The sequence below is a fragment of the Leiobunum rupestre genome, chromosome 10 (assembly GCF_980474605.1).
Source record: "Leiobunum rupestre chromosome 10, qqLeiRupe1.1.hap1, whole genome shotgun sequence".
In the NCBI taxonomy this organism is placed as follows: domain Eukaryota; kingdom Metazoa; phylum Arthropoda; class Arachnida; order Opiliones; family Sclerosomatidae; genus Leiobunum; species Leiobunum rupestre.
In genome coordinates, this window is record NC_143393.1 from 30,854,727 (window position 1) to 30,882,628 (window position 27,902).

The following is a 27,902-nucleotide window of genomic DNA, read 5'->3' on the forward strand; positions in this document are numbered from 1 at the left end:
GCTCGGCGGGGATAGGAGCGAGTTGTACGGGAGAAGTGGAGGGGGATGGGGGCTCTGATAATTCGCAGAAATTTCGCAATACCTCGAAAACAGTAATTGATGAGGGGAATCCCTTCGAGGGTTTTTTTTAATTAACATTATCTATATTTCCACCGATACTCGCGAGTATTTAAACGAGTTGCCACTTTGTGTGCTTGTTAATTTTCCAACATACTCAGGTCCGTCGTTATAAAAAGGGGGCGGCCACTTCTACTCGTAAGCAATTCCCACTGCAACTTGCTTACGCAATCAGCATTCATCGTTCCCAGGGCTTAACACTTGAGCAAGCAGTTGTTGATCTCGGACCCAACGAATTCGCTCTCGGCATGGCATACGTTGCCGTTTCGCGCGTAAAAACCTTGGACGGCATAATTTTCGATCCCGGATTTAACGTTGAACGACTTTTGAAAGTCAATAGTAAGACCGGGCTAGCTTTCAAAAAAAAAAGAACTGGAGAGGCTGAAACTACTATGATGTGTATGTCATAAAAATAAAAGTTATTACCTTAATTTCTTTAAATGTGTGTTCAATATTTGAATTATTTATATTGTCGCTAGCTCGTTCCGCTCAGGTTTTTGTCAAAAATACCCGTTGGGGTTTTGTGACGCCCTAGTATAAATAATAAAGTAGTTGGGGTAGGTCCGATGGGCCAAAGACCAACCGATCGAAGGGGTCCAACGGATCTAAAACTCACGGCCCGAAAAAAAGGACCAACCGACCGAAATTTAACATACGTTTTTTATAGCAACAAAAGGGAAAAAGTTTCAACGGACCGAAAAGTTGTATATCGTTAAATAAAAATTAAAATAACTTTTTTACTGTTCAAGTTTACTGTTTTGGTTTTTACTTCTGCCCCGAGATATAGCAGGGTACGCGAAAAACGTTTTAGATTAGATTAGTTCGGATTAGGTTAGGTTAGGTTAGGTTAGGTAAGGTAAGCGCGCGGAGCGCGCAAACGTTTGGTTATATACGCGTGCCGAAGGCGCGTAGGCACCGTTGGATACGTCCGTGACTTATATATATCTATAAAAAAAAACCTTAATTCGATGTACTAAAAAAAATATAAAGGTGCAAAATTGGGCTGTAAACCGCACAATTGGGGTATTTTCGATCGATTGGAACTCAATGTTAAATCGTTTTCCAACGAATTGGATTTCGGTCGAATGGGCCCAAAGCAAAATTATTGCATAAAATTACTATTCTTAATTACTATTCGAAAGGCAAGGCCTTAGAGTTAAAAACAAAAACGCGCGCGCGTTCAATTTCTTGTGCGGTGTATATTTTTGCCCTTTCAAGGTGGTCTGCTTTGCATGTTCTTGTTTTGATATAAAAATATATATTTCGGTTCGTTGAAACCTTCTGCAATTAACTCATAAAAAAGGAATTTTTTAATTTTCGGTCGGTTAGTGCTTTCCTTCGATTGGATGTACTTCGGTCCGTTGGACCCCCATTCGATCGGTTGGTCTTCGGGCCATCGGACCCAGACCAAGTAGTTAACCAAATAATATAAATAATAAAGTAGTTAAACAAATAATATAAATTATAAAATTAATTTAATCAAGTTTACAAGTGTTCTACGATTATGCCCCTATTATGTGTTTTGAGTGCTGTTGGATAAACGACGACTATATTTTCTGTGGACCATAATGCTTCTAAGTGGGTACGATCCCGGAAGCTACCACCATGTTTAATTAGGAATGAGGATAATACGTACGCCTTTGATTAGTATCGTCCATCATTGTCATGCATCCTACTGCATCAAAAAATTATGAAGGTAGAATTGTGGAACTTACAAGTTAGCTTACCTGAGATGATACAGGTGTCGCCGTATCTGCGTTGGAAATACCAGGGTCAGCACCTACTGATACGAACCTTTTCAATGCAGTCACTTGTTTTTCTGCTTCAGCAGCTCCCTGTATTTTCTCTTTCCATAATAAGAGTCCGAAGGCTTTTTCTCTCTGACATTCTAAGAAACTAATCATACGACTTTTAAAAAAATTCACAAATAAATACATAAAAGGCAATTTTTACCCGCACCAATTAAATAAGACGAAATATCGTCTCTCAATAGCCTGAGCCACGGCCAACTTTGACACTCACGCAATAGCGGCTATACCATTCGCCGAAATTCCATGAACAAGAATTTTCCCGCTAGAAACCAAGCTATAAACTATCGGCGTTCAGCGCCATGCTCGTTTTTATATTGGATTCAAGGCAAACACTATTTTAAAAATAATTTTCCGTTAGGGGCGCTCAACGCCGAGATATATTTTTGTTCGTAGGTTAACATAGAAACTTCAACGAAAGTGTTGGCCGCTATTGCGCTCGTGTCAAAGACTCAAAGTTGGCCATGCCTGAGCAGAGTAGCTGTGTGTATGGCACGATATAGAAATATCTCATTCTCATCGCGCGGGGAAGTACGGCCAAATATAGTGAAAAATGGTTTTTCCCGACATTTGCTTACCGATTTATGTTTTTACATTGCTAAATCCTATAGCAATGAACTTATGCAGCAGTATTAACTTCTGATAAATTTTATTTGTAGAAATTAAGCTCTAGCCAAAGCCAATAGCGACGATCATATTATCAGATTTTTTGGTGACCCGGTCGAGAAGTTTGAAAACGTTTATCCTAGTAAAAAATAAATTTTTTATAAAAATTACTTGAATTGTTTGTATTAAGGGTTTCGTTGGTATTTTACGTAAATACGTATCATCAGAAGTATATAATATATGTATTACGAGAAAAGTACTGATGTAGGCCATAAACAAGCTTCGTTTTCCAATTAACGCGAAACAAATCTACGTAGAAAAATTAAACGTTTCCGGTCTTAGAACCTTTATTGTAGGTGGTACAAAGCAACCTGAATCCCAGTAATAACATGTAACATGTGATAAAAATTAACGACTTTTCTACGTTAATTAACAAATTAATATTTTGTCATGGATTTTGAGTGTTAAAGCTAGGAGCAACAAACACGAGGAGAACGCAGCTAGCCTTTAAAAACGCTAATGCAGTGTTGTGTACAAATTTAATTGGATGAACCTTTACAAAGACAATTTCTGAATTTCCCCTTCTAACGGCAGCAGGCGCTAAAGCGTCAAACCAATTGATGAGAAATGTACACAAGAAAATGCATGACTTTTGACGGGTTGCGTTCTCCTTGTGTGGGGGTGCTGTCTTTGTTGATCCAAGGTTAAAGCAAGTGTCGGTTCGACATTTAGTAGCTCTTTTTTCAACAGATGTCGCTAGCGTTGAAATTAAAACCAGATACTTAGATACATTTGGACGCATAAGGCGGGACATAAAAGTTCCCTCGCGTTGATTATCTCGATTTTAAAATTGGCAATAGCTTAAATTATATTAATTTTTAACAATATATTATAAATGGGATTTACAATTTAGCTACAAATATTAAAACTTTTAGCCATGGTTTATTATAAATTGTTAAATTTTAAAAAAGCTGCTACTTCATGACTTAGAAAAAAACTTCATTTTACTCGGAGCTTTTGGTTTTGTATTCGTGTTAAGGAATCACTTGTAACAGTCACTCCCTGAAGAAGGACCACGGTCCGAAAGCTCCGAATAAAATAAAGTTTTTTCTAAGTCATGAGGTAGCAGCTTTTTTAAAATTTAACAATATATACAATTTAGGTTAAAGTCCACTAACAAGTAAGTAAAGTAAAATTTGTCTAATTATTATAATTATAAATGGTTCTTTGACTCTAGTTTCCTTTGCTAGAATAATCAGCTAGGCTAATACCCAAGGCACCACCTTAGGCCGAAGTCATCTAGCGACTTTTAATGCCTTTTAAGGTGCCTGGGTTATAATGCGTATTAGTGTGGGTGGCAAGCCCTTTTTGGCACGCGAGGCAACATCTCCCTACACTTACTATTACCGTTAACCTCTACAAGTTTTTAAGGAAAGAGGAAAACCCCTTTAGCAGTGGGGCAATAACTTGCAAACTTAACGCAGGAGGAGTGGTTCCGAGTAATCACCCAAGCTCTCCAGTAAAGTCTTTTTTTTCGAAGAATTGTATAGATTCATTGCCATCTCTAATAAAAAGGGCCTTATCATAATACAGGTGGCAATGATAGAGTCGACAATAGCTTTAATCGGATAAAAAGCAAAATTAGACATTTATAGTTTTAAGGACATGGCAAATCTGAAGGGATATATATACCTTCTACATCAAAAGCTTTAAATGCGTTCCCCCTTACTGATGATTAAGTGGGTGTGAAAGCTTTCCCGAATAAAGGTAAAGGGGCGTAGTTTTTTCCCAGGAACCACCAGATGCGCTGAGTGCTGGCCGCGTACTATCTTTACATTATAGAATACTTACTGGTCAACTAATAAGTCACTCAATTTGGACACGTATTTCTATTTGAATAGATTGCGTCTCAAGGGTTGTTCGCTTTCGATGGCTACTACATCGGATTGAAATCTAGTTGGAATTCTCCGTATAAATGGTCTGATGGAACAATTGTTGATTATACGGAAGAAATTACTCATGAAGCGAAATTCTCGGCAGAAAAATGCATCTACATAAGGGGAGGTAAATTTCAGAATAATTATGAATAATCTTAGATTATAAAGTTAAAAAGAACCAACTCTGGACTGTAATGCAAAAACTGTTAAATTACTCAAAAAGGTAGTAAAGTCCATAATAACAAATATAACTTAGATATTTTAGCAAAACAAATGTCGTAATCATATTCAGTTATACTCGGAATCAATGTTACTTGAGACTTCTAAAGTGGTCTGCAATCATCATGAGCATAAATCCACGGAACTTCATTCACTGGCCAGTAGATGGCGTTAGGCATCTTTCGTTTTAATCCACGCAATGTATAAGTATGAACTTAGAACACCTACACTTCAAAGATATCACGGCTTAGGGTCTTGGCACTTAAGGGAATATAAACCATAGTAGAGTTCCAATTTGTCAATATCCCTCCTATTGAGATTTTCGGCTCTGCTGAGTGGCTGGTTGCGGAGGTAATGTAGCTAAAGACGACTGACACCAACAATTTTATCTGTGCACGGTACCGATATATATATATATATATATATATATATATACATATATATAGTTATAATATAAATATGATATTTACACAATCAATGAAACAAATATATTGTCTATAAGCAAGCGAGTATAAACTTGCAGGCTTTGAAACACCGTCTTTTAATTAATTCCTAAAAAAACTCAAAGGTAATAGTGGTTATGTATTTAAAAGTGTTGAAACTGTAGTTAATAATGAGAAGACAGAATCTGTAAATCGCTATAAATATCGCGAAATAAGAATTTAAATTGGAAATATGTTCTAAACAGATTTTAAGTTATTACGTATTTAACAACATAAAGCAAACCCCATCCATTGATCTGACGCCATTCTCATAAGAAATGGATTGAAAAATTGTCAAAATATATGGGTTTAGTTTGTTCGTTGAAGATTTCTTTTCAAAAATAACCAAAGGGTACTACGTTAATGAAAATATTGCTCCGAACAAATTCTAGAATACATATCATATTTAAAAAAAAAAAGAATTATTATATCAAAAACCAAACGGCAGCTGGAATCGGTTTCCCCTTCAAAATGTAACTGATGAAAAAGGAACTGATAAAAGAGTGTTTATTTGGTTTCTGGTACGTAGGAGATTGGAAAGGAAATGATTGCGAGGAACGATTCGATTGGTCGTACATATGTAAATTCCCATTGAAGAACGAAACAGAAAAAGAAATAAGCTATGTATCCGAAACCGTGTTGGGTCAATGTCCATCGGGATTCACCAAACATAGTAAGTACCAACTACAGTTCCTACATATATGTTACAGGAAAGTGTGTTTATCGATCGGATGACTATCAGTGAACGCAATATTTTGGAATAGGTCTTTCTGTAATATCACATTTTGAAAGATAATGATTTTTTAAGTAGTCTTTACTCTGGACAATGTTTCGGTGTACACTCATTTACCATTAGGTAAGTATATCTTCAATTGCAGGGGCGAACTGGTAAAATTTTCGTTACGTCGTCATTGCTGCCTCGCATTTTTAAATTCACCGTCCTCTTCAAGGGGCAAAGGCCCCCAAAGCACGTTAATTCTAATAAAAAATGCGAACAATCGAAATACATATTATTATTATTATTATTATTATTATTATTATTATAATTATAAACACGGTGATTTTAGAGCATTTCCACGCATTATTTCATTATATATGACGTGGATGACTCCATTTTTTCGAATTATTGAGACACGTGCGAGCACACCCACAAATACAATAGTAAACTGGTCAAATTTGCAGATGACTGACCGAAATAAGGTGACAATTTCTTTGCGCAATCGGTTTTATAAAATGTATACCTTTCACAGATATGTTACTAAAAGGTTGGTGGAACTGGTAAATACTCGGTGTGTAAGTTTTCAAGCGCACTTGTTAAACTCTAGCTGCCTTTTCAATTCGTTCTCAAAAGACTCATGGTGATGGAGTCACAAAACCAAATTAGGACTAGCCAATTCAATCAAATAACTCTAAAAAATTAACGTTAATAAGTTACTAACATTTTGGAAAATTGTAACGGTGATTCTCCGATACCTATAATATCGATGGAATTGAGATTGTAAAACTGAGTATTATCATTTTAAAGTTGGCATAAATGTCTTAAATTTCTAATTTCTAGGGCACTGGTGTCGAAAAGTATTTGGTCAAAGTGAATCTGAACGCCTAAATTTTCATGCCGCTAACAAACATTGCAAATTGTATCATCCGGAAGGAACTCTGGTTACAATTCACTCATTTGAAGATCAAAGTGAGATTTTCTTTAAATATTAATTACAAGGTAAATTACGCATAACTGCATCTCTGTGTGTCATTTTGCAACTTGTTAACCACCACTAATTAATTTCGTAATTCACCACTATTTTGATGAAATATTTGAGATCTGCAAATAGAAATAATGGGAAAAATCTTAAATTAGGTTTTTCTCAAGATTTTCACATACCCATTCACGGGGAAATCACCAAAACGTGAACACCGCCAGGGTAAAAGGTAAATGGCTTTTTTTAGGTCTTTACTTTAAGGGGCGGTCACACTATACAACTTTTAAAAGCCAATTAGTTTGGAAACAAAATTTCTCCAACTTGTTGTCAGTGGTTAAAGAAAACGTTGGTCAACCTTTTGGGGGACCAACACGAAACTTTTTCGGGTAGGTGACTAATTTTTGGCTGACAATTAACTTCTGATATAAACTATTGGAAATTCAACCAAATAAAATAAGCTATTCTGTAACGTCGCTGACGGGTCTGTGAAACCTTTGACCCGTCGTCTGCTTACTATATTAAATTTATATTATCCTTTTGAAAGGCTTAAGCTAATTCCCAAATTTCATACGAGAAACAGCATAGCAGATGATAATAAGAAAGACGAATAATCGTAATGGAATAACCCAAATCGTTTTTGGTGGAAAGGTGTGAACAGCGTAGAGTAAATAATTAATTGATGCACCGGAAATGAATAACTAATTTGGCACCAATAAAATTTAATAGTTTGCAGCAATTCCATTAATTCTATTAAAAACATGTCAAACACAGTGGAAGCCAAATATCAGCATACCCAGAAATGTACTTACACAAAGATGTTCATACTCCTCAAAATACTTGTACCGAAAAGGCTGAAACAAGTATATCCTACATTCATATAAGAAATTTGGTATTTTAAAACGTTTCTTATATATTCGTGTTTAAGAGACTAGAATTTCGTTACAAGGAAATTAATAAGTTCTAACTTGAAAAATCAATATTGTTTCTATAAAATTAAAGAAATAAAGAAGAATCAGGAATCCATACCTCTACTTGGAATGCGTATCCTGCCGTATCGCGTATCCTGTCGTATCGTGTATAGTAAAATAACTCTGACGGCTTTGGCAGCGCCTACGCTACGAGAGAAATAATCCAATTTGCACGTGCTCTCCTCTCACGTTGTTGTTTGTTAAGCTAACATAGTGACGTCAAAAAAACCCGTCAGCCACATCGATACGAAAATCTGCCGCGATAAGCATTCCAAATAGAGGTAAGGATTCCTGGTAGAATATATAAAATGTTGCTCTCACGTCACAGCTTTATTGGTATATTCTTCGCACGAGCGATTTGCAAGCGCGCTATAAAAAGCGATATTCTTCTGGCGACTGTAGGGTGCGCTCGCAGACTTGTAAAAGTAAGAGACTGTGACGTAAGATAAACAAGAAAATGGACCATTTTGACCAATTCAAATATTTTTTTTTAATATCACATTTTTATTGAGGCGAAGTAGTAGATCTAGCGAGGTAACACATTGTGCCTAAGCTCGAATTTGAAAATGCGAATTAGGTCAAAATTCACCCTTTGAGAGTTTACGTTCACATTGGAAAGTTAATGACCATTAACCAAACTGAACGAAATTTGAAACGCCAAAAAAAATGCTAGCAATCGCCGAATGTATGTTGGACCCTGATTTTAAAGCCAGATCTGGTACCAAAGATATCACGAGGTCAACGTTTACCATGTGCGATCAATGAGAATTGTCATGCAGATCTTAGTAAAACCCGAACATTGAAAGTCGATTTAACAAGGGCCTGGAAGTCTGGAACACACTTTACTCATTACTTTATTAAAATTAAATTTGAACTTTAAAAGGTCAAGAATGTTTTCTACTTAGGGGTAATTAATATGTTTAGACGATTTTTAGCGTTGCTAATAATCCCCCTCATGCTTGAAAAGTCAGGTCATTCCCACCAAAAAATCAAATCGACTTGGAATCCCATTGGTTTCCTAAAACTGACGTCTTTCGACGCCATTGAAGTACAAGGTGCAAGGACGTATATAAGGGGGGGGGGGGTTAGGGGGTTCAACCCCCCCCTTAGGAGTCGATTCCTTTCTTGCAAAATTAAGTTTTGCAAAACAATATCAATTTTGTTCTTTGTTTTATTATCATTTTCTCGCAAATGTATTAAAAAACGTCGTTTGATACACGTGCGGAAATGTCATTGTCACTCGTCCCGAGTCTAGCCAGAACTTTAAATATGCGTTATTGCTAACGAAAAATTTCGCGCTCGCGATTTCATCTGGTTGTGTTATAACCCGTCCCCCCCCCCCTTTGACTTTCTATATCTACGTACTTGACAAGGTGGTGACGTTTTTCCATCCCCCATCGACCATGATACCTTGTATCGCCTCAATATAATTGTTCTTGAAAAGGTGTATTTTTATTCAGTTTGCTCTCTGAGATATGTGAGGTTTAAGTTCACCATGATTATATTAGATGATGATTCAGTTTATCGCAACAGTCCACATCGTTCAGTAGCTTAATTCCCTTCAGTATCGGGTCGCAATAGAAAACGTATAGTTATAATTTTATCACCAAACGGTCAATAGGGATTTTTAGTATGATGAAAAAAATATATTATAGGAAAGACAAAGTTAAGAGTACAATATTTAAGTAAAAATTTAACTGTTATTATAGTGGAGATAACAAGCATGATGTCAGAGTTAGATACGGAGCCTTGGATTGGAATGTTGTACAATCCACTAAGCTCAAAATGGTCTTGGATGGATATCACGAAATCTAATGATTTTCAATACTGGGGAGCGTCTCAACCAATTGTGTTGGTAAGTGTCTCTTTTTCATCACCGTTTTACTCTTAAAGGGGAATTTTCACCACCCTAAAATTGGTTAAAAACCATTTAAATGGATAGAAGACGTCCGAAAATGGTTATACAAAAAATTTCATGTTGATTTATTATTAGCCACCAAATTTCGAGTTTTATCCCCCCGACGCGAGAATCTCAGAACCGTTTGGTTGAACCTACCTGCAGCGCCATCTCGTGAACGAAATATTATTTTCCCCGGTTTTATCGTTTTTCGGTCGGAACTGTCGTCTGCTACGACATTCTCCTTGGCTTTTCAACCAAGTTATACTAGTAGATTGTAGTTTATCGTGTTTTTAAAATGCCTTACACGAGGCACTTTCTCAAATTTTTGCCGCTTCATTCTTTTGGCGCAGCCGTTTGATGTAGGTTGCGGAAAAAGTAGCGTAACTTTTTAAATACTTTTCCAATAACTATAACATATCAGGGACACAATCATTAATATATTTTCTATTATTCTGTTGAAAACCTCGTAAATGTTGGTTTTGATGACAATTCCCCTTTAAGAGAACAAAGTGGGTTGTTCATTTTAAAGAATTCGTAGGCCCTAGGTCCAGACCTGATAAGAAACTCGGTTGTAAAACAGCTATGGAAATAATTCAATTCCTTATTCCTTAAAAATCACTAACTGAAATTGATTACGTATTGGAACTACAATAATTTCTTAATTCTTCACTTAGTTCAAGTTAAAGTTAAAGTTTATTTAGTTAATCTAAGTTTGTTTACAATATTTGTTATAAGGAGAAGTCAATTATGACTTGTAAGCCCTTTGGTCGTTTTGCACTTATTATAATTTTTCACTGAAAAAGAATTACAATATTCATAAAAACACAATTAACAAAATTTTAAAAAAGAAGAAAATAATTCGTACAACAATGTAAAAAAAGAACAAATATAAGATATCATTTATCGCCGTTATAAAATATCTAATAGCAATACTATTTGAAGCGAAAGAGATAATAGTGGCGAAATTTTTTAAATTAAAATTTCAAGACTGTTAACGAATGTTCTCATATCATCACAACCGTACCAGATGCGCATTGAACTTTATTCAGCGAAAGTAAAAACGCTTATTTCTGTAGATTCTTTTGCGGTTCATCTCTGAATATTGTTCGTAATGAGACACGATTTATTATTTGACTGTCTTTGCTTACTTGAGGTTATTTAATTTCGGACGTTCTTTCGCGGTAACATCTTTAGAAAAGCTACAACATAAAAATCATTACTTTCACCACCGATAGATGGCGTTTTACTCTACCAATTCTTACTGAAAAAAGCGACCCGCAGTTTTTTAAATGTTTAATAGCATGTCTCCTGTTAATAGTAACAGTAAGTCCGTTGAGCGTTACTGAACGCAGCCTGCGGTTTCTACGTCACGTTGCTCACCGGTTGCTCAACAGCATTTGTTTTTCGTTGTTCAACAGTATAGTGTCGTCACGAAGATCGCGAATATTAATTTAATAATCGTTAAACTTAATGGATGTATTGATATTTTTTATATATACCGTAAGCCTTATATAACAAGTTGGCAAGCCAAAATAAACCTTTCCTCGGAAGAATTGTCCCTAGCGGTATTAATTTTTCGAGATGACTTTTAAAGATATATCTCCGCAATTCCGAGTTATTTACTAAAAACGTAATCCCGGTTCTATCCCGCCCGGTATAAAATTTTATTTATAATTAAAATAATTGAGACGAAACAACCGAGTATAATTTATTCAGAATATTATAAATTAAGTAGTTACAACAGCGAGTTAGACGTACTAAAACAATGCACAATTGAATTTAACCCTATTTACGGTACAAGTTTATCAGTTAAATATAATACGAAGCCAATTTTAATGAAAGAAATGTCTACAGAGGGTTTTTGTATTTTTCTCGCTTACGAAATACTTGCCGCATCTTTAACGCTCATTTTATTTCAAATTAAACAGCTTAATCGGTCGAAAAAACGTTTAAAATAAATTACGAAGTAATGACGACCCAGTTAAAAACAGACCAACATAAGTGTAAGCGCTCGATGTATACATCTCGATAAAAATATACGACTGAAAAAACGAAATAAAATACAAATAAAACGAAAGATATTTAAAATTAAAAAAACTGATCCTAATAAAACGTGAAAATACCCTCCACGTCACGCACATTCGAAATACGCAGAAGTAACGTTATACTATATCTAGTTTAAAATATTATAGTATCAAAAAATAAAAATAACGAATAGAAAAATACACAATAACAACCCAATCAATCAGACTTCAGAAACAAAACTCATTGAAAAATATTATAACGCAGTCAAGCAATCAGACTTCAGAATCAAAATAATTCATAGAAAAATATTATAACGCAGTCAAGCAATAAATTAGTTCAAATACTTAGAAATCAAGCAATAGAAAATATAATATCAAGAAGCGCAACACCTTACCATTCACAAATACGATTTTTCACGTTATTATAATGGAACCGGATAAGCTTTTGACATGACTTACGCTCATAAAGGTTCCTCTAAGACTGGACGATTTTGCAGGAAAAAGGAAATAAACTTAAAAAATAGTAGATACAAATATAAGACAGAAAAAGCCAACAATACCAAAGATTAGACAAAAAAGAACGTAATCTCGATCAGTTAAAAAACACAACAAACAAGATTTGACCTTCAAATTTCATACGTAAAAAATGTAGACTTTAAAAACCATTAATATACTCTTCTGCTAAGCTGAGTTTATAATTTTCTAAGAAACGTTATATGCATCAGTGGTTCAGTGGTAGAACATTAGCCTGTCATATGGAAGGGCTCGGGTTCGAGTCCTGGGCGGCGCATCCTTTTTAATCAACAGAGAAGACGTTACATTCGATGCAATAATTTAAATGGAACACGAAATTTTGTTCTATTTTAAAAACTGAAATTTAATGCTCTGTTAATTTGTTATAAACGATTCCGCTTAAGCTGAGCTTATAATTTTATTTGAACCGTAACATGTATCGGTGGTTCTGTGGTAGAACACTCGCCTGTCATGCAGGAGGGCTCGTGTTCGAATCCCGCCCGATGCGATCGCAAAATTGATACTAAGACGAATACCGTAAACAATTGGTGGAAACCCGACCATTTGGACGTTGAAACGTTTATCGTAACCCTCGGCACTCGGTCCGTCCCAAAAGTCAGTATGAAGAAGTTGGAGAGCAAACAACCAACCATACAAAACGAATACACAACAAACTCATCACCCACAACCACCATCACGCAAACTCAACATACCGATACTACACATAAAACATTTCCAATGAAACTAAGTTGTAACCGTCACGACGGTGAGCGTTAACGAAAAAAAAAACCGCACCATAGGTAGCCAAGCGAATAATTTATGGGACGGAGTAATTCTCGGCCCCGGTACAGGCGAATAAAATGTTTTAGTGTAAAAAAAGTACACTTTTAGTCCGAGAACAGGCAAAAGGAAACCACCTAAATTTTGGAAGAACATTTTTACTCCGACAAGAACTATTTGCCATCACAGAATCGGCGTAAACTGACGTCATAGCGTTACTCTTACCCTACTCCGAAATCCCGGAACAAGCGAATTCTACGTCTCGTTGAATAGCGGCCTCAACGCAAATATTTTTTAGAATACGGTTTATTCTTCGTAGGATCTTACTAAACGCCGCTTAATTTTGGGTTAGGTATTCTTTGAGAATGATAACTTTAATGAAATTCAATATATTTAGAATAATAGTTTGAAAGTTTTTTCTTCTCATCGTCATCAAAATTTTTTTATTGAACAATTAATCTTGTTTTAGAGGAGATATGGGGAAAGAGAATTCGTAACATGCACGGCCGCTAGTGTTCTGGAGACGAGTCCCGGGAAATGGCAAACTAGAGATTGCAACGTTACCGCTCCGTTCATTTGCCAAGTATTACCAGGTGAGATTAACTAACCAACCTTTTTCGGCCCGTTCCGTAGTAGTTTAAATGGTTAAATCTTTATTTATTAAAAATTCAATTACATTAAGTTTGTTTTTAACTTTAAAAATGTTTGAAGGGATACGGAATTTTGAAGGTGGGGCTAGAGAATCACATGTTTTTGGAAGTGCGAAAACATACCGTTGCTGAGATATTACGCTCGAAGCTAATTTCTAATCAAAGGTGTTCATTCATGCGAGTGACTTGCGGTGCTTTAATTGTGAATGCCAGGATTTATTTGAATATCGTGATTATTTTAAAACTTTGAAAGCTATTTTTGATTATTTTTATTTTTATTGATTTTATCGTCATTACGATTATGATTTCTCAAATGTTTACTTATGATTCGGATGACTATTTTAAGTGGAGAATTAAAGTTGTTATAACTAGTGATTACGTGGATATTTCAAGTTATACCTCGTGATTCCAAAAATCCGGAATCTAAAAGAATGATTAGTCCAATATCAACGCTTTAATTGGGTTTAAATTTTATAGCAATACGATTTTCCTAGTTATTATTTTTAGCATTTATTTAAGCGAAGCTTCCTTGATCCCGACTCAACTGGCGAAATTTAATAATCAGCCAGGCTAACACCCAAAGCACCAGCTTAGGCCCGAGACAGCCAGTGACTTGTAATTCCTTTAATAGTTGATTTTATAAAATAAAAAGTGGTCTTGCCCAACTTGTTAAAATGTTGCTCTTACGTCACAAGACCCAGCTTTATTTGTGTATTCTTCGCACGAGCGATTTGCACGCGCTCTAGAAAAAGCTATATTCCTCGCGACTGTAGCACGCGCTAGTAGGCTTGTCAAAGTAAGAGACTGTGACGTAAGAGCAACATTTCAACAAGAAGGCCACGTTAGTTTATAAAAAGAACTATTAGGGTGGTTGGGTTTCAATGCCTAGAAGGGTGAAGCAAAACCCATTTAAACAGTGGAGGTAGAACTTCCAAATTCATCGCTGAAGGAGTTGTTCTGGGTTTTCATCCTTTCCTCGTCATAGGTAGAAATGTTCCAAATTTATGTATTCCACGCGCACTGATTGACGCACCTAACTTTTAACATTGTTACGTAGGTATTGGACCAGACGCGATATATAAAATGGAACCAGAAACGCTTATGCTTGTCAACAAAATATATACATTTGGGAGCAAAATAAAAGTAGCCTCAGGAGGGCGGATAGTAAAATAAAAGTAGCCTCAGGAGGGCGGATAGTAAAATAAAAGTAGCCTCAGAAGGGTGGAAAGTAAAATAAAAGTAGCCTCAGGAGGGCGGATAGTAAAATAAAAGTAGCCTCAGGAGGGCGGATAGTAAAATAGAAGTAGCCTCTTGAGGGCGGATAGTAAAATAAAGTAGCCTCAGGAGGGTGGATAGTAAAATAAAAGTAGCCTCAGGAGGGCGGATAGTAAAATAAAAGTAGCCTCAGGAGGGCGGATAGTAAAATAAAAGTAGCCTCAGGAGGGCGGATAGTTAAATAATAGTAGCCTCAGGAGGGCGGATAGTAAAATAAAGTAGCCTCAGGAGGGCTGATAGTAAAATTTTAGTAGCCTCAGAAGGGTGGATAGTAAAATAAAAGTAGCCTCAGGAGGGTGGATAGTAAAATTTTAGTAGCCTCAGAAGGGGGGATAGTAAAATAAAAGTAGCGTCAGGAGGGCGGTAAGTAAAATAAAAGTAGCCTCAGAAGGGCGGATAGTAAAATAAAAGTAGAATAAGGAGGGCGGATAGTAAAATAAAAGTAGCCTCAGGAGGGCGGATAGTTAAATAAAAGTAGCCTCAGAAGGGCGGATAGTAAAATAAAAGTAGCCTCAAAAGGCGAATAGTAAAATAAAAGTAGCCTCAGCAGGGCGGATACAATTAATGTACGTTTTCTTACTTAGATAAAACCAAAAAAACATCAATAAAAAGGAAATATTCGAAATGCGATTTGCAGTCGAAGGGCTACGTGAAGTATGGAAATTCCTGTTACAAAATTTACAACGAAACTCGGAGTTGGCAAGATTCCAACAAAACGTGCGTGGCGGACGGAGGCAGTCTAGCTTCAATTCAGAATGGATTTCAACAAGCATTTTTACGAACACTTCTTTGGGAATCGTCACTTTCGACAAATACATCGAGTGTCGTTTGGATTGGATTAAAACGAGTCGCTCCGGTATGTCAATAACGTCTTTAAAATTTGTATTTCAACTGTAGTCCAAAGTATTAAGAGGTTCTATGGGAGTCTGCGAAGGTCATTTGTACCACGTGACTTTAAATTTTCAAAATGGCGATGCAATAAGGCATAATTTCTATTATCTGTCAGTCTTCATTCTTTAACGGTATTTAAATTAATCAAATCTTTAAGTTTTATTTATATTTACCTTACAAGGAACGCGTAGTGTGTATTAGCCTTCTAAAATGCCGAAAAGCAAACAAGCATGTATACTCTCTATCTAAATACCACCTTCTCAACTAAGCCTCGGACTATTTACACGAACAAAGGCCTTACTTTTTAATGATAATTTAAGAAATATATACTATTTTTAAATCTAGTAAACTACTCATATTAATTATACAACATTAAAATAATCGAAAACTAACCATTTGGCGTAAAAATCGAGGGGCTGATCACTCCGCGTAATCGGTGTACAGAGCCGTACCTTTGACTGTACTAATGGGATTACGCGTAATCTTTGAAGTCCCTGCCTTTGGCAGTGCTAATCTAAGTGTAATCCGGTGTACAGACTTTTTAAAAGTGGTTAGCCCCTCGGTAAAAATGATCGCTGTGAACATCTTTCTTCTTCTTTACAGTGCCAACAACATTTTTTCCTGGCCGATAGACGCACGCCATATTTTTTTCTTCAATGATCTTGGCCCGCTCCTAATCTCCTCTGATCGCTTCCCTTAGGCTAAAAACGCGCCCCCTCTCTTGACCTCTTAGATTAAAAGGCCATGATTTTCCATCTCACACCTAAGACACGACGCACAGTAGCGCCACCTGACAGGATTTATCCGCAAATAAAATTAGTTATAATTCTTGAACAAATTACTTACTCTCTTACGTCTAATTTTCGCCGGGAGTAGTGGCGTACTCCTGCAATCCCAAGCGTCTGGGAGGCAGAGTTTGTGGATGGCCGTTGGAGGACGACCACCGATCCCCCAACGGGTGGTCGGAACACTTCCGCCACGGCTGTCCCCACGTATGCAACCGTTGGCGTGGCCGTTATTCATATCTCGCCCTGATTAATCAGATGGACGAGCGGACTAAATGATGTCTCACACGTTACAATCGCGTAAAAAAAGTAAAATTTTCGCGCTTGCTCTTTAATTTATGGAAATTTATTTATTTGGTGGGGCCTCCGAAGATCAGTTGGATTTCTTTAGAATATCTGTGAGATTTTGGTGTTTGCTGGGTCGCGTCTAATTTCCATGCCCTTAGAAGTGATCGTAGTTAAATTGAGTTATACACTCCCTTTAAGAGTGAGCTCAAATCAGGGTTGGCAAAAATTCGGTTTTTCTTGGAAAAACCACTGGTATGCTTTTTTGATGGTTAAATCTGGATTTTTTTTATCAAACTTTTTCCTAAACAACATTTTGCTTAAAATCTTGATTAGTAATGAGATATCTAAATACTGATAATAAGTTGTTGATTTATAATTTTTAATTACAATGAAGTAAATTTTTTGTTGAATAAAGTAAAAGGATTTGTATTACATTGATAAATAGATTACGGAGTGTCCATTTACCCTCAACTACAGGGGGTATATATTCTGTGACTATTTACCCGCAACTTTCGGGGGTAATTAGCAACGATCATGCGGACCAGACTATTTAGTCCCGAAATTGCTTAGCCCGGCTATTGATGGTAAATTGAGTGGTAAATAGTTTGGTCCGCGTGGTCATTGCTATTTGCCCCCGAAAGTTGGAGGTAAAGAGCTTAAGCCCCAGCTTCTACTATTTACCTCCGAAAGTAGGGGTTCAATAGCAACAGACTATTTACCTCCGAAAGTAGGGGGTAAATAGCAACAGACTATTTACCTCCGAAAGTAGGGGGTAAATAGCAACAGACTATTTACCTCCGAAAGTAGGGGGTAAATAGCAACAGACTATTTACCTCCGAAAGTAGGGGGTAAATAGCAACAGACTATTTACCTCCGAAAGTAGGGGGTAAATAGCAACAGACTATTTACCTCCGAAAGTAGGGGGTAAATAGCAACAGACTATTTACCTCCGAAAGTAGGGGGTAAATAGCAACAGACTATTTACCTCCGAAAGTAGGGGGTAAATAGCAACAGACTATTTACCTCCGAAAGTAGGGGGTAAATAGCAACAGACTATTTACCTCCGAAAGTAGGGGGTAAATAGCAACAGACTATTTACCTCCGAAAGTAGGGGGTAAATAGCAACAGACTATTTACCTCCGAAAGTAGGGGGTAAATAGCAACAGACTATTTACCTCCGAAAGTAGGGGGTAAATAGCAACAGACTATTTACTTCCGAAAGTAGGGGGTAAATAGCAACAGACTATTTAACTCGGAAAGTAGGGGGTAAATAGCAACAGACTATTTACTTCCGAAAGTAGGAGGTAGAGAGCAACACACTATTTACTTCCGAAAGTAGGAGGTAGAGAGCAACAAACTATTTACTTCCGAAATTAGGGGGTAGATAGCAACAGACTATTTACCTACGAAGGTAGGGGTAAATAGCAACGTCTAATAGATTAACGTGTATTTTGTCGCAGTCATTTCAGTTCCAATGGACGAATGGAGACGACTTTGCGTACGACAACTGGGATTCGAGCTTCAAGTTGAGCCTTTACAGAAATGGGAACAGTGTCGGGATCGTAGTCAGCTCGGGCCATTGGACAGAGAAAAGCGAATCTACACTTCATTCTTTCGTTTGCGAAATTAAACGAAAAAATGGTATGGTAGTTGCTATGATAATGCCTTCTATTAAAGCCAACCAAAAACATGTTTTATGTTTTGCTATTATATTACCACATTATGTTGCATTTTCAATTTATTTGATTTTCGTGTTTTTGAATGATAGTTAAATCGTGGCTTTATTATTTCTAAACTGTAATACCCTTTTCAGACGATGTTTATAAAACCAGTATTAGTAAACTTAAGTTTTGCAGACATATTTCAGCATGAAAAGTTAACTTCTGTTTATTAAATAAAAGTTAATTAGGATATTCTTCTCGAATTTCATAAATATGTACATCATAAATGCGTTGCATAAGTGTGTAAGTTAGTTGAAATAATTACTGATAGTTTGGCCTTTGTGTGAAGCGACGAATAATTGACGTGCTTAGTTATTAAAGCTCCCCTAGCGAGGAAAATTCGCAGCTTAAAACAAACGGCTCCCCTTATTGGAGCAAATACTTAGTAACCAGAAAATGGGTAACCTAACACGACAGTTAACCAATGGTAAAAAAATATAAACTTGATAATTATGAATTACGCATCGTTAAAGATTTTACTCAGGGTTTCTGTTACTTTCCATGACTTACGTAAACCATGGAATGTTTTTTATTAATTTCCGAACAGATGGAGGCGATAAGAACACAATGACAACGACAGTGAATCCCAATGACCTTGAGTGTCCCTCTGGCGACTCCGTCAATTACTTTCACATTGAAAATGACACATGTTATTATCTGGAAACCTTATCTCCTCGTTCGTGGTACGAATCTCAAGTGGCCTGCTCAAAAAGTGGTAAGATGAGGCGTGTACTAATTAACACAGGGACATCCCGTTCCCGAATATTTGCTTCGGGCGATTGTTAAATGTGCGCTCTGGCGGTATAGTTAAAAACTAACGGAAAACTAGGGTCAAACGGGATGAGAAAAGGGGGGAATGAACATAAAGCTAATCCATGTGGCTAACATGTTGTGGCGCTTAAAGTTTTGTTTTTCGGATTTAAATTAGCAAGAATTGTCGTTCTTAATTTGAAGTAACTAGAAAATGAATTTTTCTTCATTAACTTATGAAACGATATTCATTTCTAAGGCGGAAGTAAGAGGTTTTGTGTTTCGAGAAAAAAATACTAGATGGCGTTAAAACTCGTCTCTTGGCAGTGTTGCCGAAATATATTTTCGCTCATATTTTACGCGCGAAACTTTGGAATTTACAACTTGAAATATTGATTGACAGGGGGGTGACAATATAGTCGATCTTTATCGACTAGCCAGAGCGACGGACAGGCTTTTAGCGTGGAAGGGAAAACGACCGCATGTGGAGTTTGGGGATTGCAAGTAGACAAAATATACTGCTCGAGGAACTACGGATTTTTCCCTCCAAAACAGGGTATTTTGGCGCTCCTTAAAAATATGCTTTACTCGCGTTTTATTAGTATATCATTTTAAGTAAAGTTTCTATTGCTATTCAATTATAAAATAATACATTTTTAAATATAAATATATCGAGTATTTCATATAATATTAATATATAAAATGACATCTTTCATACGTTGATTAATTTATTATATAAATTAATTATAAATTATGTTCATTATATTTTCAGTATAATTTAAAAAGTTTCATAAATTATAAATTGCAATTTGTAGTTAGTAAATTGTTTCGAAATATTTGAAATTATTTATAAATTAATAGGAAATAAAATTAAGTATATAAAATAATATTTATATAATTATTATATAAATATAAAAATAAATATAAATATAAATAGTAAATAAATATAAAAAACCTCAAATTAAAACGAATTTATTTCGGAACAGTCGAATATGCGGTAGGAAAAATCCCTACTGGCCAAGGAAACGTCGTCGTAAAGAGGTTACATGCAGCGCCGAACGTCGACGTAAGGCGTTAAATCGACGGTTCGAGGTAGTTTTCGTTAAGTCGACGTATCTCTTCGAACGTCGACGTTCGTGCGGTTACATGAGAAAAATAAACGCCGACGTTTCCTTACGTCGACGCTCCGAGCGCCATGTAACCGTAGTCAGTGTTTATTCTCGACACGGGCCAAGTTTAAAAAAAATGACATTTTAAATAAAACTGAAATTAATAAAATAACTAAAATATTGAAAATATTTAAGATTATGATTTTATTCCACGTCTTAAGGGGCTGTTAATGTTATTGAAACCATATAAATAAAGTTTTAATAAAATTAATGCAGATTAAATAAACAACTTTCTATCACTATTTCTTAAAAAAAACACAATTCCAAGCTAATTATTTAAAAATTAAACTTGACCGAATAATTTGTAAGCTTTATCTTAATTTAAATATTAGACCAGGCTTTAAATTATGGTTCATTTTACACCCGAATTAGGGTACAAATATATTTTAACAAAAGGTATATTAAACAAGACGTACGACGGTAAGAATACACACAATCCTTCTAATGTGTTAAGTTTTCTAGCTATTCACAGCAACCTGCAATGCCGGTATCACAAACAAAATATATCCGGGGTCACACATAAATACAAATTTACACTTATTTGTTACTTCTAGTCATACTTTGAAAGCATCGAAGATTCCTTCGATCAGTGTCACTCTTATTTTTTACTTCTGATAACACTTATTTGTTACTACAGTAACTAGTCAGCCGTTGAGTGTGACACTTATTTCTTCTGGTTATACGACAAAGACTAGTTCGATCAGTTTCATACTTATTTGTTACTTCTGATCACACTTATTTGTTACTTCTGATCACACTTATTTGTTACTTCTGATCACACTTATTTGTTACTTCTGACCACACTTATTAGTTACTTCTGATCACACTTATTAGTTACTTCTGATCACACTTATTAGTTACTTCTGATCACACTTATTAGTTACTTATGATCACACTTATTTGTTACTTATGATCACACTTATTACTTCTGGTCATACGCCGAAGACTAGGTCAATCAGTGTCATACTTAATTATTACTTCTGGTCATACGTTGAAAGCGCGGCCCACTCTGAACGCCCTTGAAAAACGTCAGAGGAAAACGGGCGCGTAGACCTCTATAAACACGCGGATTTACAATGTTGGAAATTGCGGGGTCGTATACGCTGCCCAAAAAACCTGACTTAGAATTAAATTTAAGGAATGCATTTGCAATTCTAGGTTATATGTAAATAGAGGTCGGCGTTTGAATAAGAAATTATACGATTGTTTATATTTATCCATAACCGAAAATTATTCAGAAATATTCGAAAAAATGATTAATTTTGCATGTTAAATCGTTGTTTAATCGTATAATTTATTCGTATAAAACAAATAATGCTAATTTTAATGATTAATTGAAATTTTTGCGGTTAATTTATTTGTTCCGCCGACCTCTATATGTTTAATGTTTAACCACAGCTATTCAAAAATATAACTTTCATGAAAATCGGACTTAAATTAAGGAACTGTATGTATGTAGATTTTTGGGCGAAAATATAAAACCACGAAAATTGGGGTCCCGTAAATTACCCTGAAAACTATACTTAAATTTAATATATACTGATATAACCGAAGTTGTAGGTCCGGTGAATCCTAACCTATCCAATAATATTTTTTTTTAAAGTTATCGGACTTAATTTTAAAGAAAATATCAACCACACAAAGCCAAACTACCGGAAACGGTAAATTGGGCAAATGCCCAACTTCTTGGGCTCCGATTTCAAAAATGTATGAAAGGCTATCAATGGCGATGCATGTACACTCGAACGAGATATCATTTACACCAGGGGCGTAGGAACCGTAAGGGGCAGGGGGGGCAATGCCCCTCCCTAGAATTATGTTGGGAGGGGCAACTAATGTTATTGCCCCCTCCAACGTTTTGGTCAGTTGAAATTTTCAAAAGGCTCAAATTATCTTTTTAAAAGCTTATACAGTTTAAAGAAAATCAACTGTGTTTAAATTTCAGTCTTTTCCCACCAATTCACATAGTAGTAAACAGTACACATGCATTCGGAGAAGCTACATGGTGGACAGTGCGAGAGCTAATAGACTACTATATTCAAATTAAAAACCACTTCCCAGCTAACATCGGCAAAGTACAGAATTAGAATTATAAAATTAATCTTTAAAAAAATAAATAGCTATCTACAACGAGTTTTTACTAGATAACTATAAAAAATATAATTCCTAACTTTGACTCTAGCAAAGAAAATACTACTAAGTTTTTTTTCTATACAATATACATGTATTCTAGTTTTTTAGGTATCTGATTTAACACTCTTTGCCCCCTCCAACTTCTAGAACGTTCCTACGCCCCTGATTTACACTTCTAGCCCTAACCATTGAAGATATTATAACAAAAACAGTTCTTCGAACTGAAAAAACAGTTTAGAGCTCGTTAAATGTGCAGCCTTAAAGGGACATATATTATTTTTATTGTTGATTAATATGTCAAATTCATTTAAAGTATTAAAAAATATTCCTGTGAACAACAGAATGACGTCATTCCGCCTTTCAAATCACAGTCCACTGCTCCTCCAATTTTTAACACAAAATCTTTGATCCAATTTTGCCCACAAAGGTATCCCTATTTATATTTATTTTCTTCCCTACACATTTAACATAAAAATTTTAAAATTTATTCTTATTATTATTTTATTTTTGTTGCAGATTATTGCAATAAATAAATAATAAATAATAATAAATTTTAAAATTTTTATGTTAAATGTGTAGGGAAGAAAATAAATATAAATAAATGTGGGCAAAATTGGATCAAAGATTTTGTTAAAAATTGGAGGAGCAGTGGACTGTGATTTGAAAGGCGGAATGACGTCATTCTGTTGTTCACAGGAATATTTTTTAATACTTTAAATGAATTTGACATATTAATCAACAATAAAATAATATATGTCCCTTTAAGGCTGCTCTAAACTGTTTTTTTCAGTTCGAAGAACTGTTTTTGTTATAATATATGCCCATTTATGAGACGTGGTGCTTTACAAGAATTACATCCCAATTTTATAATTTGTTACAAAATTAGTGCTTTCTAAAATTAAAAATTAAATGTTTGTAGTGTCTCTAATAAAAGTGCCGAACTAAGGCCTGCATAGAAAAATAATTTAAAACTCAGAAAATATTGTTATATTAGTTCAACCACATAAACCTTATTACCTTTGCTGCGCAAATACTCAGCCCGTCGTTTTGCCTCCTTGGCATTTCAAATTTTAAAGCTCGAAAATTATTAGTTGTCAAACTTAACAGCCGTCAAAAAATTAAACATTCAAAAATACTGATAATTTAGTTCAATAGATAATACGTATTCTGTATTCGATATCTCGGTGCTTTTACATTGACCATGAAGCTGTTACCGAATTCCAAGCGAAATTCCGAAAAGTCGGGCTGCTGAATTATGGCAGTGATAATACCCAAGGCCCAAAATTTTAACCTTTAGAACTTTTATTTAAATCGATTTGGAATTACCAAATACCGTAAAGTGACAAAACTTAGGTTGAAATGAAAGCCAACTATATTATTTACCTTTTATCATCGAAGATTTGTTCGTTTTTAATCATTATGTTTAAACTAGGAGCAACAAACACAAGGAGAATGCAGCTAGCCTTTAAACACGCTAACGAAGGGTTGTGTACGAATTTCATTGGACGAGCGTCACGAGCCTTTACGCTGAACGTTTTACGGGCGGGGGAAGACAATTTCCGAATTTTACCCTTCCGACGGCAGCAGGCGCTAAAGCGTCTAGCCAATGAAAAACGTACACAAGAAAATCCACGACTTTTGACGGGTTGCGTTCTCCTTGTGTGGGGTGTTGTTTGTTGCTCCTAGGTTTAAACATATTAGAATATGAAAATTAACATTTCACGGCACGCGGGCAGCCGGGCACGCGGCAGCGGCGGCATTAAACCCGCCGTCAAAACGAAGCCGTGTCGGCAAGTTGGCATCTTTTTTCCGACTTCCACCCGTTCCCGTTGCGCATGCGCGCCAATCTGAAACTTAATAGGGAAAATGGATGCCTCGAAACCGTAATTTCCTGGCTTCAAAAACTTATATTTTCTCGGCGTTATTGATTAAATTATAAATCGTGAAAAGACGGGCATATGAAGTGAAACACGCTGATTTTAAATCCATTTACAGAATTTAAATATGAGAAGTGGTTGAGGTTAGAGTGCGACCCAAAAAAGGCCTAAAAGTCACTCAAGCAGCGGTTTAGTGCTCCCTGCTCAAGCTGAGTTGACGTCTTCCACGACCAAACCGGTAAATTGCCAATATACGCGCAGCAGAGGTGGAAATGGGGGAAAAATATGAGCTCTAAATATACTCCGCTGCCGCGGAGTATAATATGCGCGACCCGGCGCCATCGGCGGCATCGGCTACACTGTAGGATTGTGTGTAAAAACGGTTTCTTCATATTTTACTGAAATCGTTTAAATTTTAAATCCACATATTTTTACCAATATTGTTTGAAATACAGAAAAGTGACCACGATATATCAAGTAAACCAGAAATATAAATATAATGAAAACAAACCTAGTCCATTGATACCAATAGCTATAATTTAGTCCAAAGACAAAATATTCTACCTCAATTTTTTTAAACAATAACGGATCAAGAATGACAAAAAATCTACTTTTCTCTACAGAATAAGTTTTGGTGTGATATCACGCGCCAAAATATCTCGTTTCAATTTGTTTAGCTATACCCCTCCCTTGTTTAGTCCAACAGCCATTTAGCGAAGCTTGGCGCCTAGTTACTTCTGCTGTGGCCACGGAAAACAAATCCTCTATTTCGGGGAAATCGACTGAAAGGGGATTTTCTTTTGTTATAATAAAGAATTCCTTACTTAGCCCACGGGTATTTTTCTACCGGAGGGTGGTTTGATGGCCCGCGGGACTCCCTGCTGCGAATACCGAAAATTAGCGCGTACCCCCTCCAATTTTCAGCTTTCGGGAAAATCGTACTTTCTTTTGTCGCCAAGGTGATTTACGACATGAACTTCGAAGTCTTCGAAAGACCTATATTTTCGGAATATTTAACGGTAGCGACATCTTTGATCTTTCGATATAAACCACGAAAAAGCGGTGGGGTTACGGAAAAACATTACTTTTTTAATAGTAAAATTTATATGACAACTTTGATAAAAATTCAGTAAATACCCTGTTGGTTTCTCTTCTTTTCGAAGGTTCAACCATAGTAATCCGACCAGTCAGTATTTGAGTTATTGTGACAAAAAGAAAGTTACGTTTAGTCATTTGTAATTAATTCATTTTTAGTATTAGCTTTATGAAATTGATTCCCGAAATACCTCAAACCTTTTACTTCAAATCGCCGCAAACCGTTTATTTTTATCAGTTTTAATTGTTCTGTAACTAGTTCAAGAAAAAACCATGTTTTTCGGAACTTACCTCAGACTTATCCCTTAAAAAAGGGAGAAAATGAATTGGATGTCGATTTAGTTTCTGGTAAGTGTTTACCAAGGCTTAATAAACAGCCTTTGTATCGCTATCAATTTCAGAATTTTGGTTTAGGGAATGGTATAAAAACGTCCACTTATATGCTGTTTACTGCTGTATCTTGAATCACTTTAACACGATTTACTTAAACCGAGTTTTTTTATTTTTCCCAATAAAAATATAATCTAATGCTAAAAGCTATCCTAAAACGTATTGTCGCGGCAAAAAAAAGACCGTTGTAAAACAGTAAAAACTGAGACAGTACCGTCTGCTATATTTTTCAAAATTCAGAAGTGATATTGAAAACTACTAGATGGCGGTAGCCGTTTCCTTCTTCTGGCGTTTTGACCCGAGTAAAATTCTGTCGGGGGAAGGTGGGGGGGATAAAAAGAGGAAGAGCATTTAACAAGGGTCTTTCGGAGCTCCCTATACGTATAACATGGGAACGGAGTGTCGCTGGGTTAATTAGTCCATGCATGGATGAGACCTTTATCTACTGTCTCGCAGTTTTAGGATTAAATATATTAAAATATTAATATATTCCAAAAATTAGATCGTGATTAAATCGATTTAATCACGATTAAGTCGAATTTAATCGCGATTAAAAGATTAGATCGTTAAATTCGTGATTAAACATATAAACTTATGAATAAATGAAGATTAAAAAGGATAAATCAAGATTTAAAGATTAAATCGAGATTAAATCGTGATTAAATTGGATTAAAAATTTTATCGTGATTAAATTTTTTGGAATATATTTATTTTTTAATCAGCTTAATCGAGATTTTATAATATTAAATTAAATAGGCTTAATCACTAACTCCAATGTAATCGTGATTTAATAATGATTTAGTCCATTTAATCATGATTTAATCGGATTTAATTGATAATGGGTGCGAACTTAATCATCGAAGTGAACCGCCCAAAATATCCTCAAAGCCTGCTCAAAAGCCTATCGTAGTTCTCCCAAAAACAATTATTAGCAGTATTAATTTTCTTACACAGTTTTGTAAAAAACGAAACAAACGGAAATAAAGCTATGCCCAACGCCTTCGCAGTGTTATATTTATATCAACGCAGTGTTATATTTATATCAAACGTTTTTAAATATTAATAGTCGTGTATTAGTCTCACGTACAGTGTAGCCGTTGCCGATGCCGATGCCGATGCCGATGCCGATGCCGATGCCGCCAATGGCGCCGTGTCGCGCATACCTCTTCAACGGTTAGGGCTAGAAGAGTCAATGATATCTCGTTCGAATGTAGAGACATCGCCATTGATAGCCTTTCATAAAGTTTTCAAATCGGAGCCCAAGAAGTTGGGCATTTACCCAATTTACTATTTTCGGTGATTTCCTTTATGTGGTAGACATTTTCTTTAAAATTAAGTCCGATAACGTTAAAAAAAATATTATTGGATAGGTTAGGATTCAGTTGAACTACAACTTCGGTTATATCAGTAAATATTAAATTTAAGTATAGTTTTCGGGGTTATTTACCGGACCCCAATGTTCGTGGTTTTATATTTCCGCCTGAAAGTCGACATAACGTTCCTTAATTTAGGTCCGATTTTCATGAAAGTTATATTTTTGAATAGCTGTGGTTAAACATTAACCTAGAATTGCAAAAACGTTCCTTAAATTGAATTCTAAGTAAGGTTTTTTGGGCAGCGTATTCGGACCCCCGCAATTTCCAACATTGTAAATCCGCGGCGTGTTTATAGAGGTCTACGCGCCCCGTTTCTCTCTGGCGTTTTTCAAGGCCGTTCAGAGTGGGCCGCGCTTTCAACGTATGAGCAGAAGTAACAATTAAGTATGACACTGATCGGCCTAGTCTTCGGCGTATGACCAGAAGTAACAAATAAGTGTGATCAGAAGTA

At 35.8% G+C, this 27,902-nt stretch overlaps 1 protein-coding gene across 3 annotated transcripts in view; it reads left to right on the forward strand.

Moving 5' to 3' along the window:
* Positions 1-27,902, forward strand: part of LOC149925370 (macrophage mannose receptor 1-like) — a 49,535-nt gene that overhangs the window by 12,908 nt on the left and 8,725 nt on the right. For all 3 annotated transcript variants that reach the window (XM_090160127.1, XM_090160128.1, XM_090160129.1), the window contains exons 3-10: positions 4,433-4,595; positions 5,699-5,842; positions 6,728-6,856; positions 9,544-9,689; positions 13,521-13,644; positions 15,561-15,832; positions 18,401-18,581; positions 19,209-19,376. In XM_090160127.1, the coding sequence (XP_090016253.1) occupies positions 4,433-4,595; positions 5,699-5,842; positions 6,728-6,856; positions 9,544-9,689; positions 13,521-13,644; positions 15,561-15,832; positions 18,401-18,581; positions 19,209-19,376 (1,327 nt within the window). The remainder of the gene's footprint in view (positions 1-4,432; positions 4,596-5,698; positions 5,843-6,727; positions 6,857-9,543; positions 9,690-13,520; positions 13,645-15,560; positions 15,833-18,400; positions 18,582-19,208; positions 19,377-27,902) is intronic.